The sequence below is a fragment of the Ictidomys tridecemlineatus genome, chromosome 9 (genome assembly GCF_052094955.1).
Source record: "Ictidomys tridecemlineatus isolate mIctTri1 chromosome 9, mIctTri1.hap1, whole genome shotgun sequence".
In the NCBI taxonomy this organism is placed as follows: domain Eukaryota; kingdom Metazoa; phylum Chordata; class Mammalia; order Rodentia; family Sciuridae; genus Ictidomys; species Ictidomys tridecemlineatus.
Genome location: NC_135485.1, coordinates 100,139,311 through 100,160,194, shown reverse-complemented (window position 1 = coordinate 100,160,194; position 20,884 = coordinate 100,139,311). Strand labels below are relative to the sequence as shown.

The following is a 20,884-nucleotide window of genomic DNA, read 5'->3' as shown; positions in this document are numbered from 1 at the left end:
TCCCACAATACTCACTACCAATTTCTCATCACGCTAAATAACTTCCAAACTTATTCCATGAGTAAATAGTCTATTCAAACCCCTACATGATTTGGTCCCTACCTATCTCTCCAAGTTTACTTTGTACCACTTTCTCTACATTCCAGTTACAGCCAATTTTTATCATATTCTTCTAAGAAGCTAAGTTCATTCCTATTTTAGGCCTATACCTGTAATGCTCTGATTCTTAATATTTTCATTAGTGGCTTTTATATTTTATATATATAATATATATTTAATATACACAAATATATATTATATAATATATATTTAATATACACAAATATATATTATATAATATATATTTAATATACATAAATATATATTAATGTATATATGCATAAATTTATATATATAAATATTATATATATATATATATATATATATATAATCTCACTGAGGTTTCAGCACAAATGCCACCTCTTCAGAGAGGACTTCCCTAAGCAAGCAATCTAAAGCAAGTCTTCCCTTAGTCTCACTTCACACTATTTTACTTCTTCACTGCACCTACCATTATCTAAAAGTCCTTGTTTATATATTGTTTACCATTTATTTTTTTCTTTACTAGAATTTACGAGCCATGAGAACATGGATCGTGCTGTTCTTTCTTAATATTTTATTCACAATATTTAAAATAATACCTGGAAAAGTAGGAGAGTCTCCAAAAGTGTTTGATAAATGCTTGTGCCTAAGCATGTTGGCTTCTCTATTTGACACCCATTTGTAGACTTACTAGTGTCTGACTTAGTCCAGAATACAACAGTGGATAAATAATGGCTCCTTGGGAAGCCTAATCATTAATTCCATTAATAAATATTTACTGACTATGTATTCCATTATGTTCCAGGTACTTTTCAACCTTAGTGTTTAGTTCCCTTCCCAGCAAAATGGGATTTTATTAACTACCTATCTTAAGGAAACGTATAAACAGGGTGATTGTGAAAGTAAAAGGAGAGCTATATGTATGGTACTTTATCTATTACTCTTATGCACCTGCCTCTTTCCTTTGTCTGGTAACAGAAACTTATGACAAAAGTCAACTAAAAAGTAGCATTATAAATTTTGGTATTCACAGAAGGTAATAAATATGAACATCTTTTTCGTAGACACACAGCAATGAAATGTTTGGGGAGTGAATCCTCTATATGTGATAGTGAGGCATAACTTTTTGTATTTCTCTCGCCCCAAAACAATTCTATTTAAAATTATGAAAAATCAGGGGTTGTGCCACGTAGCTTCCCTAGATGCCGGCCTAGCCAATCGCCACTCCCCACAGCCCAATCTCATCTTTCTTAGGCTCTGTCCGGGCCTGGTGTGATCTTGCATAACTGTGATAAAACTTCTGAATGATGTGCCTGACACCATTTGTGTGCAACTACTGTTCTTTATCCTTCAAAAGCACTGATTTTCAGTGCTGGTCCACTGTGACAAAGCCAAGAACAGCAGGGTTGGGACATTCTCAGGATCAGCAACAAATGCTGAACCCTTCTCCACATCTCTGATCACTGGAGCATGGAAGGTTCGTTTGCAAACATTCACCATTTGTAATAGTCTACACTTAATAAAAAAAAGTTTTGCAGTCAAATTTGAGTAAAAAGCCTTTCTTGTAAGTACTTGGAAGAGGAGAAAAAGAAAACAGAGGAAGGGCCAGAAAAGGGACATGTGCGTTGAGTCAGGGAAAGGCCTGGAAAGGTGTATTTCCCCAGCCGTCTGGAGCCCATACGTGCTTCTTAGACTGAGGGGAAATCTGTTCTTTGGGGCTACGGAAAGGGAAATATCGGTGGGAGAGAGCCTGGAAAGGGAGAATCCAGAAGAATGGGCGTACCTACAACTTCTTTGGCAACCCTCGCCGGCCCAGGCGCCCAGCAACGGTTGTGCAGTCCACGCGCCTCACGCTGTGGGGCGGGGTCGGAGGCGGGGCCGACGGCGGTCGGAGGCGGGGCCGGCGGCGGTCGGGGGCGGGGCCGGCGGCGGTCGGGGGCGGGGCCAGAAAATACAGGGCGGGGCTGGCGGCAGCACATTCCAGTGACATCCCAGCTATCTTGATTCCTCCGGGTGCCCTGTGAGTTTATTGGACCCTTTTCTTTAGATGACTTCTGAATATTGACTTATCGAGTTTTAAAAGTCCAGAAACAAAGTTGACACTATTGGGCATTTTAGCCAGGAAGCAGTGCCTAGGATTGCAGGGGCCGAAAGTATACCTTGTCAAAATTCTGATTGGGTTTTCCCTGACCTGAAATTAGCTTAAGTATGCCAAAGAGTAAGACAACATAGTCTCCGGAGTTAGTGCTACCTGGGTTCAAAGTTCGGTTCGGTCACTTTCTACCTGTGGGATCTAGACGAAGACATTATTATCTTCCTGACCTTGTTTTCTCATCTGTAAAGGATGTTGTGGTGTTGGTTTGAGTATAAATGAGAGAAGGCAAGTGTCTGAGACAGGGTTTGGTAAGAAGAAAACAATGTACTGTTATCAAAATAAAACCTTTTAATTTTTGCTCATGAAATCTTATGAGGAGATTTTCAAATGAAATCCATTTGGTTGAAGGTGGGTCCAGAAGTTTTGGGGTTTGTGTCCACACAGTGGTCCATCAAGTTCCTCTAATGGAATTCCAAGGCTTCCTAAAATAGTTGAAAAACCACTGTTATTGAAGAAAGTCCAAAACTTTTAGAAAGACAAACTGCTCTTTCCTATCTAACTTCTGACAATCAAAACAAGTTTTACTACTTAACACTGTATTCTATTTTTTTTGTAACATTGTATTCTATTCTATGTTTTTTCCTAAAGTTATTTTGTACTCTGGGAATGTTCACTTTCTCTTTTTCATATTTAAGTCTGTTATGATAGACTCTAAATATCCCCCCAAAGCCCATATACTAACAGCTTGGTTGCCAGTCCATGGTGCTTGCTATTAGTAGGTTGTAGAAATTTGAAGATGTGGAAATTAGGGGAAGGAAGTTGTAAGTGAGAGCAAGCTATTAAAGGGAATGCTGGGAACCCTACCCTTTTCCTGGTTCTGATTTTACTTCCTGGCCTTGAGGGGAGCAGCTTCTCTGCCATAACATTCTGCCTTATCACAGATCCAAAAGCAGTGGGACCAACTAACTATGGACTGAAACCTCTGAAATAGTAACCCCAAATAAACGTTTCCTTCTTACAAGCTGATTATTTCAGGTATTTTGTACAGTGAATGAAAGTGAGTAACACAGGGTCTGACTCAAATTGCATTCCTTTCTTGAGTGACAATAAGAACCCATCTTTGTATTATAGCACCTTCAGCATGGTGTAACTTTCTCAGCAAGGATTGAAATTATTTTCTCTCTCCTTTTACAAAGCAGACAGGGTCTTTGTCTTAGGGTAAGATAATGACTTGAGCCTGTGGGAAACACAGTTAGATCCCCAATGATATTGGAAGGAGGAATAGATGGCAGAGCTGGGAGGAAGAACCTGTCCCAGAAGTCTGATGGACACAATAGCACTGCTCTGTGCTTAAGACTCCTAGAGATTTGAGTACTTTAGGATCCATGTGAGGAAGATGAAAGGCACATCAACAAATGCACTTTGAGAATTTCCACCAGGTCAGTGCTAGGCTAGATTAAGTTGAATGAGTCATCTAAAACAGGTGGTATTTCTTGTTTCCAAAATGGCATGAAGCAATTTCTCCTGTTACAGAGAACTATATAAATGATTTATATGGAAAATATTATGAGACATTTAAATAGTAATGTCTTTCATTTATTTGAAGGCAATATAATGAAACTTTAACAAGGGTCTTAGAATTTTTAATCTATCTGATATCCTTGCTTGTAAACAATTAGCATAAATTTAAAATAATTAAATCAATTATATTAAAAAATGCCAAAGAAAGCAAAAAAATTTTCAGAAATGAGAACTTTACTTATACTGACATTTTCCACTATATTTGACATAATTAAAAGTAGCTTTTAAAATATCTTTTACATTAGTAGCTTTCTATTTCTGATTGTACTTCAATAAAATAAAAATTTGACCAATGATCTATTAAGTATAATTTCAATGCCAACTCTTTTTTCTATCGCCAACTAGCTGGGCTGGCGACCTGAGCTGGGTTCACAAAAGCTGCACCAATAACTTAAGAAAACAGCGAAAGAAGCACACAACAGACAGAAATACCTTTTGCTTGCAGGAATTGGGGACGGCTCTCGACCTTAAGAGTCTGTTGGAAAGAGAGAGAGAGAGAGAGAGAGAGAGAGTGAGCCACCTGAAAATCCTCTATTTACTGGGGAGAAAGACATTCTAGAAATTTCAACCCAAATAAGGCAAGGGATTGGTTTTAGGGAGTTGCTTGGTGATGTCTTGCAGTTAGCAGATTTGACTAACATCTCGGAAAGCCATGCCATCTCGGGGGTATGTGGGATCAAAGGCAGAGTGAAAAAAAGAACACACACATTCCCAGGGTACAAAATAACTTTAGGAAAAAACCACTGAGGTAAAATAGAATATAATATTAATCAGAGAAGCAATGTCAGTCCAGTCCCCTCATGTGCTCAAATACTCACAGCTTACACAAATAGCCCATGACTGGCTCTCTACACTTTTCTAGCCTTATCTCTCACTAATTCTCTTTATCAAGCTCAAGTGCTAATCACTACGCTCCAGATTTCACTGTCTTCAAACTTTGCTAATCTTCCAGCCTTCTACCTTGTTATTCCCATCTTTACCTTACTCTCTGCTATTAACCCATCCAACCTAGTTCTGTCCACTCTGGAAGACCCATGTCAAGTATCACCTCCTCTAAGAAACTTATTAGCAAATAAGATGTGTACAAAAGCTGAAATCCAAATGAAAAATTTACAGCTTGTTCTTAGTGGGGAAGAGGAGGAACACCTCTTAGAGGAAGGTGATGCTGTGGATTCAGTTTGCATGTCATCAGTAGTCATTTCTTCAAGTAACTGTCTGGAATACTAATTAACTTATACAAAATACAATTAATTTAACCAAATCAGAATACTATTAAAAGTATTCAGGACCCCAAAGCATTAGAAATGGAAGTCTATAGAATGTAGAAAGGACCGAAGCCTCTTCCACTGTCCAAGGCTTTTCTCTCTCTCTTTACTGTTGGCAGTGGCATTACCCTACTGCCTCACACACCTTTAGAAGGCTAAGTCCTAACATCCTTTGGCCAAGGCCCTACTTAATTTGGAGAGCTATGCCTAAACTGCACCTAAACCACCTCTGGATTGATTGGATGTTCCTACACCCTTGTAGTTCTGTATAATAGCACTTAAGCTATTTTGTAATCTTTTGTTTGCCTCTTCTACTAAACTGTCAAATCCTTAAGGAGAGGAACTGGACTAGTCCTGATGATGTGCATCACCAAAGACTTTCAGTAAGTACAGTTGCCTTTTTATTTGGGGATTTCACATCTATGAATTCAACAATCTGGAGATCAAAGATATTGGGGAAAAATCCAGAAATTTCCAACTAGCAAAACTTGAATTTGTAGCATACTGAGTACTACAGTACATGTGAATGAAATGGTAGGCAGGCATTATATTAGGTGTTATAAGTAATCTAGAGATGACCTAATGTATATAAGAGGATGTGTTTCTGTTGTATACAAATATCACTCTATTTTATATAAGGAACTTAAGCATCCATACATTTTGGTATCTCATGGGGAACTTGAACCTAACTTCCACTGATGTCCAGGAAAACTGTTATCTGTTGAAGGAATGAAGTTTCAGAGTCTGCAAAAGTAGAGAAATAGGTGATCATTACATTTATGGTGTCCCAACAAAGTGTACCTAATTAATAAAGTTCAATTTGAAACACCCATATGACTTTTGGTATAAATTAATTCTATTCATACTGAGAAAAATACAGAACCAGAGAATAACCAGAGTCAGGCTGACATAAGAATGAACTCTGCTTAAAAGAAGTGAATATTAAGTTAGTTAGAAGAGCCATGGGGGAAAGGGCTGGCATTCTGGAGATTAGCTTTGTAGGATTAGAATATTCATAATTCAGTTATTTAATACATATTTAATATCTACTTCAAGATTAGATTGTAGGGCTGGGGCTGTAGCTCCGTGGCAGAGTGCTAGCCTCGCATGTGTGAGGCATTGGGTTTGACCCTCAGCACCACATAAAAATAAACAAATAAAATAAAGGCAGCATGCTGTCCATCTACAACTACAAAAATTTTTTTAAAAAATTACATTGTACTTTGAATTCTAGGTCAAAAGGGTTAGTTGGGATATCACAGATAAGCAAAAAACCCTTTGGAGATACACACACACACACACACACACACACACACACACACATATATATACATGCACACATATAAATTAATGTGTGTACATCAAGGAGGAAATTAAAAACTTCCTAGAGTTAAATGAAAACACAGACACAACATATCAGAATCTATGGGACACATTGAAAGCAGTTCTAAGAGGAAAATTCATTGCTTGGAGTTCATTCCTCAAAAAAAGAAAAAACCAACAAATAAATGATCTCATACTTCATCTCAAAATCCTAGAAAAAGAAGAGCAAAACAACAGCAAAAGAAGTAGAAGGCAAGAAATAATTAAAATCAGAGCTGAAATTAATGAAATTGAAACAAAAGAAACAATTGAAAAAATTGACAAAACTAAAAGTTGGTTCTTTGAAAAAATAAATAAAATTGACAGACCCTTAGCCATGCTAACAAAAAGAAGAAGAGAGAGAACTCAAATTACTAACATATGGGATGAAAAAGGTAATATCACAACAGACACTTCAGAAATACAGAAGATAATCAGAAATTATTTTGAATCCTTATACTCCAATAAAATAGAAGATAGTGAAGGCATAGATAAATTCCTTAAGTCTTATTATCTGCCCAGATTGAGTCAGGAGGATATAGACAACCTAAACAGACCAATAACAATAGAGGAAATAGAAGAAACCATCAAAAGATTACCAACTAAGAAAAGCTCAGGACCGGATGGGTATACAGCAGAGTTTTACAAAACCTTTAAAGAGGAACTAACACCAATACTTTTCAAGCTATTTCAGGAAATAGAAAAAGAGGGAGAACTTCCAAATTCATTCTACGAGGCCAACATCACCCTGATTCCGAAACCAGACAAAGACACTTCAAAGAAAGAAAACTATAGACCAATATCTCTAATGAACCTTGACGCAAAAATCCTCAATAAAATTCTGGCGAATCGGATTCAAATACATATAAAAAAAATTATACACCATGATCAAGTAGGATTCATCCCTGGGATGCAAGGCTGGTTCAATATACGGAAATCAATAAATGTTATTCACCACATCAATAGACTTAAAAATAAGAACCATATGATCATCTCGATAGATGCAGAAAAAGCATTCGACAAAGTACAGCATCCCTTTATGTTCAAAACTCTAGAAAAATTAGGGATAACTGGAACATACCTCAACATTGTAAAAGCAATCTATGATAAGCCACAGGCCAGCATCATTCTAAATGGAGAAAAATTGAAGGCATTCCCTCTAAGATCTGGTACAAGACAGGGATGCCCTCTCTCACCACTTCTGTTCAACACAGTCCTCGAAACACTGGCCAGAGCAATTAGACAGACGAAAGAAATTAAAGGCATAAAAATAGGAAAAGAAGAACTTAAATTATCACTATTTGCAGATGATATGATTCTATACCTAGCAGACCCAAAAGGGTATACAAAGAAGCTATTAGAGCTAATAAATGAATTCAGCAAAGTGGCAGGATATAAGATCAACACGCATAAATCAAAGGCATTCCTGTATATCAGCGACAAATCCTCTGAAACGGAAATGAGGACAACTACTCCATTCACAATATCCCCCCAAAAAATAAAATACTTGGGAATCAACCTAACAAAAGAGGTGAAAGATTTATATAATGAAAATTACAGAACCCTAAAGAAAGATATAGAAGAAGACCTTAGAAGATAGAAAAATATACCCTGCTCATGGATAGGCAGAACTAACATCATCAAAATGGCGATATTACCAAAAGTTCTCTATAAGTTCAATGCAATGCCAATCAAAATCCCAACAGCATTTCTTGTAGAAATAGATAAAAGAATCATGAAATTCATATGGAATAATAAAAGACCCAGAATAGTAAAAACAATGCTAAGCAGGAAGTGTGAATCAGGCGGTAGAGCGATACCAGACTTCAAACTATACTACAGAGCAATAGTAACAAAAACAGCATGGTACTGGTACCAAAACAGGCAGGTGGACCAATGGTACAGAATAGAGGACACAGTAACCAATCCACAAAACTACAACTATCTTATATTTGATAAAGGGGCTAAAAGCATGCAATGGAGGAAGGATAGCATCTTCAACAAATGGTGCTGGGAAAACTGGAAATCCATTTGCATCAAAATGAATCTGAATCCCTATCTCTCGCCATGCACAAAAGTTAACTCAAAATGGATCAAGGAGCTTGATATTAAATCAGAGACACAGCATCTGATAGAAGAAAAAGTTGGTTATGATCTACATACTGTGGGATCGGGCCCCAAATTCCTCAATAGGATACCCATAGCGCAAGAGTTAACAACTAGAATCAACAAATGGGACTTACCCAAACTAAAAAGTTTTTTCTTAGCAAAAGAAACAATAAGAGAGATAAACAGGGAGCCTACATCCTGGGAACAAATCTTTAATCCACACACTTCAGATAGAGCCCTAATAACCAGAATATACAAAGAACTCAAAAAATTAGACAATAAGATAACAAATAACCCAATCAATAAATGGGCCAAGGACCTGAACAGACACTTCTCAGAGGAGGACATACAATCAATCAATAAGTACATGAAAAAATGCTCACCATTGCTAGCAGTCAGAGAAATGCAAATCAAAACTACCCTAAGATATCATCTCACTCCAGTAAGATTGGCAGCCATTAGGAAGTCAAACAACAATAAGTGCTGGAGAGGATGCGGGGAAAAGGGCACTCTTGTTCATTGCTGGTGGGACTGCAAATTGGTGCAGCCAATTTGGAAAGCAGTATGGAGATTTCTTGGAAAGCTGGGAATGGAACCACCATTTGACCCAGCTATTCCCCTTCTCGGTCTATTCCCTAAAGACCTAATAAGAGCATGCTACAGGGACACTGCTACATCAATGTTCATAGCAGCACAATTCACAATAGCAAGATTATGGAATCAGCCTAGATGCCCTTCAATAGATGAATGGATAAAAAAAATGTGGCATTTATACACAATGGAGTACTACTCTGCATTAAAAAATGACAAAATCATAGAATTTGGAGGGAAATGGATGGCATTAGAGCAGATTATGCTAAGTGAAGCTAGTCAATCTTTAAAAAACAAATACCAAATGACCCCTTTGATATAAGGGGAGTAAACAAGGACAGGGTAGGGACGAAGAGCTTGAGAAGAAGATTTACATTAAACAGGGATGAGAGGTGGGAGGGAAAGGGAGTGAGAAGGGAAATCGTATGGAAATGGAAGGCGATCCTCAGGGTTATACAAAATGATATATAAGAGGAAAGGAGGGGTAAGACAAGATAATACAAATGGAAGAAATGATTTACAGTAGAAGGGGTAGAGAGAGAAAAGGGGAGGGGAGGGGAGGGGAGGGGGTATAGTAGAGAATAGGACAGACAGCAGAATACATCAGACACTAGAAAGGCAATATGTCAATCAATGGAAGGGTAACTGATGTGATACAGCAATCTGTATACGGGGTAAAGTTGGGAGTTCATAACCCGCTTGAATCAAACTGTGAAATATGATGTATTAAGAACTATGTAATGTTTTGAATGACCAACAATAAAAATAAATAAATAAATAAATAAATTTTTAAAAAAATTAATGTGTGTGTCATGATAGAAACCTAAACTAGGGGAAATGCAAGGAAGACGGAAGGAGACCCTCATGGGTTCACAAAATACATATACGATGGTGTGAGGGGGAAGGGAAGAAAAAAAAAGAGAGAGAGAGGGAGATAAGTGTCACAGTAGTATGGGTAGAGAATAGGGATGGTAGGGGAGGGGAGGGGAGGGGGGAGAGGGAGGGCAGCAGAATACAACTGATACTAGGTTTGCTGTATGTATACACATGGATGTATAACCAATGTGATCCTGCAATCTGTACATGTGGAAAAATGACAATTCATACCCTATTTGAATCAAATGTATGATATGTCAAGATCATTGTATTGTCTTGAGCAACTAATAAAAAAATAAATAAAAAATTTAAAAAAAGAAACATAAACTATATTTGAGTGTTATTCTTTTAGCAGCGAGGACAGAGATGACCTAGTATTCCTAGAGGGATTTGGGGTGATACATAAAAGCAGAGAGAGCCTGTTCTAAAGTGGGATAAAATATGACTTATGGGCAGGTTCACCTTTCTTCTCATTTTCTCTGCTGTCATGTCACAATGTCTGCAATTCCCAAGACACAAGTTAATCTTTTGCTTTAGTTACCATCTTTCAAAACCCCTGATAACATGCAAAAATACATTGTTAATATTGTTAAGTAATGTTAGTTAAACCTAACACAATGGTGGCTCTGGCCAAGTATTAACTTGCCTTCCCCCTAGGGATATGCATGCTTAGGTAGAGATGCTTCTCAGCCTCCTCACAGCTGGATAATGTCAGCCCCAATAGAAAGTAAGAGGAGAAATGTGTCTGACCTCCACATCACTTCCTTAAAAATAAATGGCTTTACATGCATTTTCTTTTTTTTCCTATAACCCAAGGGCTAAAAAAGAGACCTGGTAGAGGTCTGTCTTTAAACCAGGTCCTAATCTAAGGCATGGCAGACCTTCAGGATTGAAAGACATGGGTCTCAGAGAAGCCCCATGAGCCAAGCCCTTTATTATCATCAACCAACCACCAGTTTCATGAGAGGGAAATAGAGTTGTGTTTTGAGAATTTATTTTTTGATTCCTTCCTTATAGCAACTTATATTACCCCAATTAATGTGACATTTCATGACACTTGCCAAGATTTGAAAAATTAGCTCTCTCTTACTAGAGAATTGCAAAACCCCGAAGATGTGGGCCACAAGAAGTAAGTAAGAGCTGGATCAGGGAACTGGCACAATTGGAAGGCAGATTCAAGAAGGGCCACTGACATGAGGACTGAGTATCCAGGTAGGGGAGAGATAGGTTCTTTTAACATCTGGATGGACCAAGACCAAGAATCAATAAAGATACTTTGTATACTTTAAAATTTTGGTGGGGCCAATCAGTTACAATACTTCATAGAAAGGGAGTGAGAAAGGTAAAGATAGAGAAGGAGAAGAATAGTAAGGGCAGAAATTGACAAGCAACTGCATTTTGGTTTTTAAAAATAAAAAACGAAGTGAAGCCAGAAACAATTCAAGTCATGAGAGCTCAGTGACCATGAATCCTGAAACTGTTACAGTAAGTTAGAACAAGCTATTGGGTAGCTGAGGAAGGTACTGAACTCGGTCTCTGCCATGTTGACTTTAAATTGTGGCAGTAAAGTAGATATGTCCTTATACAAATTAAGATAAAGGATGAAGGGGTGTCTAGGGGGAAAAAAAGACATCCGTAGATGTAGAACATTTCCACCCACATGCTAAAGGCAAGGGCTAAAAATGCTGTTTAAGACAGTAACACTTTTGTTCTATTACATTTTAAATTTAAAATATTACATATATCAGTATCCATTCTGATGAAATTGGCTTCTGGGAGAAGCTTTTTATCATTGGGTTCAGCATTTTTCTTTCACCTCTAAACTGGTTGAGAAGTCTCTCCTTGAACCTCATCTTGATTTTGCTGTTCAAATTTCTGGAGAAGCTTGGGACCAAGCAAACCAATAAGCAGACTTCCAATTGGGGCTGTGATGAGGATGGACAAAAACGCCACTGTCAACACATCCATTCCATATTCTTCCAACTCTTTCTTTCCATGTGATCTTGCTGTGTCCAAAGCCACAGATCCTATTGCAGCCTACAAAAGTTTAAGGGTAAGGTTGGAAATATAAGACAAGCACATATTTTAAAAAATGACTTATGTTATCATTTGCAAAAACAACATTATTATTCTTTGGCTCAACTAAGAAAGTTGAATTTGTCTTCTTTCAACACCTACTGCAGCTGGTTTTAATTATCTATAAACTCTGCTCTTGCATGGGGACAGACTGTTGACTCCAATGTACCTATTTGCATAAGGCTTGGTTAATAATGGTCAGTCACCTACATTTCAAAACGCAAGGCAAATATGGACTATTAATCAAATATAGCCTGAAGTGCTATATAACAAATTTCTTTGGAGTGAAGATGAAACTTACTAGTTGTTTCATTCATTTATCTTTGCAAGTGAGAAATTAAAAGATTTATAAAAGGAATAATATTTATTGGAAGATTTAAATGAATAAGTATTAGTTTGGAGCCTGAACTAATGGTTCAAACAGCATGAAACATGAAAGCAGCAGAGACTTTCAAAACTTGAAGTTAATCTTATTAGGTATTTGTTTAACTTTGCCACCAGAGTTGGTGAAATGTTTTATTTAAAATGTATCTCCTAGAGAGTATTATGAAAATTCTCATTTTCTTTTAGAGGATAAATGTATTATTATGAATGTACATGGGGAAAGATGTATTGATCAATGTGGTTAACCTCTTAATCCTTAGCAAGAAAATGTTCACCTCTAAAATAATAAAACAGAAGAGAAAGTATTATACATCAGACACAAGGGCTAGTTGCCCACAAATATCTAAATGTTTCTTTTCCCTTCTATAATAAAACTCCCCAGTTTTCTCTGTCACATTGCTGTTCAATCAGAGAACTTATATTTTTTTCAGCCTCTTTTATACCTAGATGTAGCTTGTATCTAAGTTCTGGCCACTAAGAGATGAGTAGAAGTGATAACTGCTACTTATCAATTGTTCCTGAAAGGAATGGATGTATATATTTTATTCATTTCTCCCTTCAAACTGGATTTAAAAAATACTAAAAGCTGGACTCCTGGGTAGAAGGCACATGCTGAGGATTGTGCTCACCTTGACAGGTCGGGAATGTCCTTGCTGGATTGTTAGTAAAAGATTTTTAAAAATCTGTTTTATTTAGTCCCTACACACAGAGGCTCTTTGTTGTTGTGGGTTACTCTGTTCCGTAACTAATTTCAACATTTTATGAATTCCTGGATGTGCTTCACACATTACATTACAATGCCTACTTCTCTTTCAGTTCTCTATTGTGTGTTGTTATTGTTTGGATCTTGAATATCTACTGAAAGCTCATGTGTTAGGCAATGCAGGAATGTTCAGAGGTGAGATGATTAGATTATGACAGATGTAACCTTCCAGCTGGATTAATGCATTTAATGGATTCATAATGTGAATGGATTACTGGTGGTAACTGCAGGCTGGAGGAAAGAAGTCACTGGGAGGCATGTCCTTGGACTATACCTGGCTCCTCTCTTGCTTTTTCCTCTTCTTGGCTGCTATGAGCTGAACAGCTTTCTTCTGTCATTCCTTTCTGCCATGATATTCTGCCTCATCTTGGGCCCAGAGCAATGGAGCTGGCCAAACATGAACTGAACCTCTGAAACCATGATCCCAACATAAACCTTTCCTCCTCTAAATTGTTGATGTCAGGTAATTTGGTCACAGTGATGAAAAGCTGAAAGTCTTTCTTCTGTCATGCCCTTCTGCCATGACATTCTGCCTCATCTTGGGCCTAGAGCAATGGAGTTCACCAAATATGAACTGAACCTCTGAAACCGAAGCCCAACATATACCTTTCCTCCTCTAAGTTGTTGTTGTCAGGTAATTTGGTCACGGTAATGAAAAGCTGACTAGCACATGTGTGTTTGTGTATGTACATTTTGGGTTTTGTGTGTATGCTGAATTGTGCTTTCAAATACATTTCTTATAGCAGATCACAGACAAAGTTTAAAAACACTAGTATCACTAATATAGAACATGCATATATTAGAAAGTCTTATTTCTTCTGTAGTGCCAACAGAAGAAAAAGAAAGTTCTATAAAATATAGTCAGCCCTCCCTGTCCATGAATTCTGAATCTATAAATTCAATAAATACAGTTTGAAAATATAAAAAAATTATATCTGTACTGAATGTGCCTAGTATATTTCCTTGTCAATAATCCCTAGACAAATAAATAAATATTATTTATTTATAAATAAGCGAAAATACAGTATAACCACTTTTCACAGCATTTATATTGTATTAGGAATTATAAATAATTCGGAGATAATTTAGACTATATGGGAATATATATATTCCCATATAGTCTAAATTTATATCCCATATCATGCCATTTTATATAAGGAACTTGAGTGTCTGCAGATGTTTGTAGTTAGATGTGGTCCTGAAACCAATTCCCCATGGGTACTGAGAGATGACTGTACTTGCTCCCATTAGACTTACATTATCCAACACATCCTAGATAATTTTACTTATTTTAAATGTTGTTCTGATGGTGGGAGAGTGCTAGCTTTCAAATTTTAACATTTAGAAACAACTCTCTCATACACAAGGTAAAGTCATTATTTTGATATTTATCTATTGAAGTTACTAGAATTTGAATGAAAGCTGAAAACACTGTGAGGGAGAAATTATTCCATTTACTATATTGCGCTATCTCTGAGCCATTATATCTCTGAAATCTTTTGAAAGGCTGATGGAAAAATTTTTTTCAGGAAGAATACCCAAGCTCAGGGCCACACAAAATCTGGAATATAATTAGAGAACATACACATCTTCCAAAGCCACTTAAATTAAGAACATCTAATTTTCAGTTTATGACAATAAAAGTTTACATACTTCAATAATTGCCAAATAATAAGGTATAGAACAGTTTAATCTTGTTAGATATAATTAATCTGTAAATACACAATATAATCAGGGATGTATTGCATTTGCAATAAATCATAATCTAGACAGTTCTAATTTAACTAGCAATAATAAGTATTCTAAGGCTTGCTTGGTCAACAGTTTCAAGCACCTATCCTTAAGGGCTTTCTTTGTCCGTTGTTCATTGGAGTGCACAAATTTTGTGTCAAGTGATCAAGACACATGTCAGGAAGTTCAGCTAGTTGTGAATTATTAATATCAAGTAATGATCTAGGAAATGAATACAATAGTCCTCCTTTATCTGTGGGAGTTATGTTTCAAAATCCTTAGTGGATGTATGAAATTCTAGATAGCCCTGAGCCCTACATATTATCATGTTTTCCCCCCTTTAAGTGAAGAACTTTCACCATTTAAACTAAAGGTTAAAAGAAGTACTTAATGGTTTTCTTTGGCATGTCGAAATTGCCAGCATCACTCTCTTGCACGTTGGAGCCATTATTGAGTAAAGCAAGGGTCACTTGAAAACAAGCACTACTGCCAGGAATGGTGGCACATGTCTGTAATCCCAGCAGCTCAGGAGGCTGAGGCAGGAGGATCGAGAATTCAAATCCAGTCTCAGCAAAAGTGAGGTACTAAGTAACTCAGTGAGACCCTGTCTCTACATAAAATACAAAACAGGGCTGGATATGTGGCTCAGTGGTCGAGTGCCCCTGGGTTCAATCCCCGGTACCACCAACCCCCCCACACAAAAAATTAAGAAAGTAAAGAAAACAAGCACTGCAAGACTGAAACAGTTCATATGACAACTGAGACAAATACTAAGTGACCACCAGGTGAGTGGATACTTTGGACAAAGGGATGATTTATGTCCCCAGGCAGGACAAAGCAAGATGGTGCAATATTTCACGATGCTACTCAAAATGGCAAGTAATTCAAAAGTAAAGAATTGTTTATTTCTGGTATTTTCCACTTAATATTTTTAGACTGGGTGGGCCACGGGTAAGAGAAACCACAGACAGTGAAACTATGGATAAAGGAAGATTACTGAAAAGCATTTTTCTGAGTTTTTCTTCCATAAATCTTTTCTCAATTACATATGCAATTTCTGACAAATCATAATTTATTCTAATCTTTTTGACATTGAAGTTTCTCAAAACATTAAATGGGTCAAGCCATTTCTGTTTTACTCTTCTGGGAAAATAATGAAATAAAAAGAGTTTAAAAACTCTCACTTTCAGTGACTTAGGGAGCTCTAACTTATGAAAATGCAAACCATTCCCTTCTGTCACCACCGGTTTCTAGTATTGTAGGAATTTATTGGAATTTTAGTTATATTCTGGTGATCTAAAGAAATTTAAATGAGCCATCACATTTAGTCACCAATATACCAAAATTAAACTTTAAAAGAGTGTATTAGTATAAATGCTTCCTAAATCCACCTCAATTATTAATTTTCACAAAATTTAAACAAGTCTTCTTATTTGTCATTTAAGAAGTCTTATAAAGTGCTAAGACATCCTATCCATCATTACCTGGACTGTGGCCTTCGGAAGCCATGCAAAAGAAATAAATATCTTTTCCTTTATGTTAAAACCAGCAAAACACACCATCAGAAATGTAGTCAAAATTCGTATCAATACTGCAATGCCCAAGGTGGCAACACAAAGGCCTGAAAGAAATACTTCATTTTTAGAAATAACAAAATATCTCATATTTAGTTGCTGATTCAAAATAACACTAACAGCAATAATTTTAAAACATTAAACTATTAAAATATTGCAATGATTAGGCATTATTTATGAAAAAAATCAATATTAAGTATTGATCAATTTGTTCAAAAACAGATATTTCCCTTAGATTAAAACCAGAAATTCAACATATTTGAATTTTTACAAAGGAGATTTGAATGTTATCTCTCATGTACTTTTATAGTAAGAGCCACACTTACTTAACAAGAATTTATTAAATAATATCATGCATGACAAGCTTTAAGCTAGTTACTGGGGACACAAAAATGTATCATGTACAAACTTTGCTTCTATGAGCCTTACAATTAGAAAAAGGCAGAAACATAAATATCTAATTCATAAATACTATATGATAACTGAAGGATAAACAAATTGGTAAGTATTCGTAGAAGTGGAAAAAATAATATTTCATCAAAGTAATTGAGAACTCTTTGCAGAGTATAAAATTAGAGGTGATATTAAAAATATTCATCAGCCAGCATGAAGGGAATGAGCCAATCAGATGGAGCTATAGGCGGCTAGTGTCTTCAACAAAGAGCCACAAGAGTTTCATAAAGAAACCATATTCTAGATTCACAACAGATTCTCCTGCAATGTCTATGTGAAGTTCAGAAGGGATATGTTATTTTTTCAAGTTTAAAAGATAAACATCACAGGAGGGTCTTTTGTGAACCCTCAATATGATTTCTTTATGGAAGGTTTTTGTGGCTCTTTGTTGAAACATATTTCTCTCGAGTATTCAAAAGTGTCTGTTGCCTGCTGCCCAAGATACAAAAGATTTGATTCTGGAATGAGATAGTTTACAATTGATGTCACTGGGATAAGTAAGATCAGAGAATTGATAGAGGAATGAAAAGCCTTGGTAGAAACTTTGATGAAGAGCAATGTTTAAGCTACATATGTTATAAATGAGGACTTGGAGGACTCTGGAAAATAGCAGAATTCAATATAAGAGTGCTTTAAAGAGACACAGCACCAAATGATTTTGAGAAATCAAGTAAAACAAAGGCAAGATTTAGCAATGAAATCATTCTGAGAACACAATTGGTTATATGATGGGCCAGAAGTAGACTGAAATGTATTGAGGAAGGGAATGGGAATTTAAATGGAATATAAGTTTGAAAGGAGGAAAAAAGAAATAATGTTTATAGGTAATGGGCAAGATAAATGAAGAAAGAATACATATATTTATCTATTTTCAATACATTTTTTCCATGTATGCATTATTTTAAATTGTAAAATACTTATAACATCTACCAACTTAACCATTTTTAAGTGCACATTCATACTATTGTGCAGCCAATCTTCAGGACATTTTCACCTTGCAAAACTTAAAAATTTAAAAACTCTGTGCTCACTTTACCCTACCCCTATCCCCTGACAACCACAATTTTACTTTCTTTATGAATCAAACTACTCTGGATACCTTATATAAGTGGAGTCATAATAGTATTAATTTTTTTTTGTTACTGGCTTATTTCACTTAGCCTAATGTATTCCAGGTTTAACCATGTTGTAGCATGTGTGAGAATGGGAGAATATCGTTTTTTTTTTTTTTACTAATATCTTTCTTTTTTCTTTTAGAGAGAGAGAGGAGAGAGAGAATTTTTTAATATTTATTTTTCAGTATTTGGGCTAGGGCTGTAGCTCAGTGGTAGAATGCTTGCACTGAGTTTTATCCTTAGCACATAAAAATAAACAAATAAAATAAAGGTATTCTGTCCATGTACAACTACAAAATAAAAATTTTTAAAAAAGATAAGTGAGATTAGAGACTGATTAAATTCTAAACAGGAGAAAACTGTAACAAGTATATTTGAAGATGCATGAAAAAAAGAAAAGAATCTATATGTGTGATTCAGAAGGCAGTAGCAAGGGATAGGGCTCATACTATGGATAGGAGAATATCGTGATGAGGAAAGGAGAAAAGAATGAATATATATACACATTGCTGTGTGTGAATCAATGTACTTTTGAATTGTTTGAGTGAATAAAAGATTGAGTGAACAACAAACATTTGTGTTTCATGGATACTTATTATAGAACTAACTAGTTATCTTTAAAATTCCAGCCCTTAATCAGATCAGGGCTAGATGAACATTCCTATCCTTCAAAAAAGAATTTTAACACCTGAATTTTCTGGATAGGAGTCAGTAGTGTTTTTTTTTTCTTTACCAGGAACTGTATTAAAGGAATAGAATTTAATGTCTTAGATTAACAAGCATTGTTTTCTAACCAACCACTCTAAAAGATTCAGATCATAATTAACATTTTATTTAACTGTAAAAGTGAGAACCACTGAACACATAACCATTGAATATATTTCTCCTGAATATAAAAAGACCTGATTTTAGTACAAGAACCACTTTGAAATTCTTACCAACAGTTTCTGGTCTGAGAGATGCAATAGATACCTCTGCTCCAATCAGTCCAAAAAGAAGTGGCTGAAAAATGTCCCAGGCAACTGCAATTATCTTTTCAACCTCTGCCTAAAGAAAACAAACAAAACACATGCATTTTTATTATGTGAAGCTACAAATGTCAAGAACTTAACTAATTGAATCAGAATAATTTGATCTGAGACAGATTCTTTCTTTTTTTCTTTCTTTCCTGTGTGTGTGTGTGTATGTGTGTGTGTGTGTGTGTGTGTGTGTGTGTGTGTGTGTGTGTGTGTGTTGCTAGAGATCAAATGCAGGGCCTCTTGCATTGCTAAGTAAGCACTCTACCACTGAGCTACATCTCCAGCTCAAGATAGGCTTTATTTCTGTGACAACTATAAACAAAAGATGAGCTAAGAACAGCAAAACAAGTAAATGAAGATATTTCTAACACAAAAGTGTAAATGGCCAAAAAAATTAAGATGCTAAAACTCAGGGAAATCAGAGAAACACAAATTAAAATGATCTTTTGGGGGGCAGGAAGGAGGACTCATCACATAAGAAAAAATATTAAGTTTTCATAATGTCAAGTATTTGTGAGATTGAAAGGAAACTCTAATTGGTAGGAGAGCAAATTGATAAGCTTTTTTATGGAAGAGAAATTAGGATCTGTTAACATTGTATAAGAATTTACATTGAACAGATATTCTTTTCAATTAACTAATAAGAATCTATATTTTTAGATGACATTTAATGCTCACTGTCATATCTCTTTAAGAATCTGTAATTCCTTATTAAGCAAATTGACAGAGAAAGATTACATTATTTCTCTTTTCCCTTCATTTTAATTTTTATTATTTCTGGTATGTTTATTAGGGTGAAGATTCTATTTCTGTTAGCTTATAAATATTGAAAGACAAAGCACTTTAGGGTTTGATTTATTTAACAGTTCTATAGCTATAAAATGCAAAAACTTTATAGTTTCACATCATAAGGAAAGAGATAAACTTAGGTTCAAATCTATCACCATTAATTGCAAGTAGCCTATATCTTAGTACCTTATTTGTAAAATAATAGATTTATATTAAGATTCTTTACCATTGAATGACAAAAACTAGTTCTACCAAAACTCAAGTCCATTTGCTACCCTTCCACACATCTTCAAATTTTACCCTAATTTAATCTTTTGAGAATATCATAATGAAAGCTTAGACTTTAATTGATAATCATAATGATAAAAAAAGAATGAACGATGCTAACTTTAAGTTGCTTAGTTTTTTGTTGGTGTGACTAATTTAAGGGGAGTCTTCAAATATATTTCATACATTCAGGACACCAATAAAAGTGGAAAAACTAAAAAGTTTATCAGATTACTTCTATTTCTAAATAGCAGACAAAAGCCACAATTTGTTTTTTTTATTATGACACTGGACATGGGCTTATTATATACTGTAAAACTTTAAAATGGGAGAAGAATCACATCTTCTTATGGCTTTTACATAATTTCAAAACTAAAATGAGTTTTTAAATAAAATGGAGTCATCAAATAGGCAAAGTACAAAAGAGTTAAGACTACAGCAATAAAAGTTATTACCTGTTGAAAATTAAGGCTACTTTATACATCTTTATACACCATTATAAAATCCTCAGAAATGTAAATCACTTCCAAGGATGGACAAAAGAAGAAAGTTAAGAGAAAGAGGGGAGATTTCTTTATGAGTTAAATATCTACTTGAATTGATAATTCTCAGATAATTTAGCAATTCATAAAATTCAAAGTATATGAAGAAAAGAAAACCTTATAATTATAAAGGTCATCAAAAGAAGCACTGAATTTGAAAACACAGATGAATGAGGGATTTAAAATGGTGACCGTATTTAAATGACCCAAT

The 20,884-nt window shown here is 35.5% G+C and overlaps 1 protein-coding gene across 8 annotated transcripts in view; it reads right to left on the bottom strand.

Moving 5' to 3' along the window:
• Positions 1-2,504: 2,504 nt before the first annotated feature.
• Slc9b2 (solute carrier family 9 member B2) overlaps positions 2,505-20,884 on the bottom strand; it is a 58,518-nt gene continuing 40,138 nt past the window's right edge. For 5 of the 8 annotated variants that reach the window (XM_078021864.1, XM_078021861.1, XM_078021865.1 and 2 more), the window contains 5 exons: positions 18,995-19,103; positions 16,399-16,535; positions 11,777-11,997; positions 4,190-4,232; positions 2,505-2,658 (listed from right to left, as the gene is read on the bottom strand). In XM_078021864.1, coding sequence (XP_077877990.1) covers positions 11,779-11,997; positions 16,399-16,535; positions 18,995-19,103 — 465 coding nt within the window. In that variant the 3' untranslated portion in view covers positions 2,505-2,658; positions 4,190-4,232; positions 11,777-11,778. Of the gene's footprint in view, positions 2,659-4,189; positions 4,233-5,679; positions 5,767-11,776; positions 11,998-16,398; positions 16,536-18,994; positions 19,104-20,884 lie in introns of all 8 variants that reach the window. The other 3 variants (XR_013426046.1, XR_013426048.1, XR_013426047.1) reach the window with 3 other exon arrangements.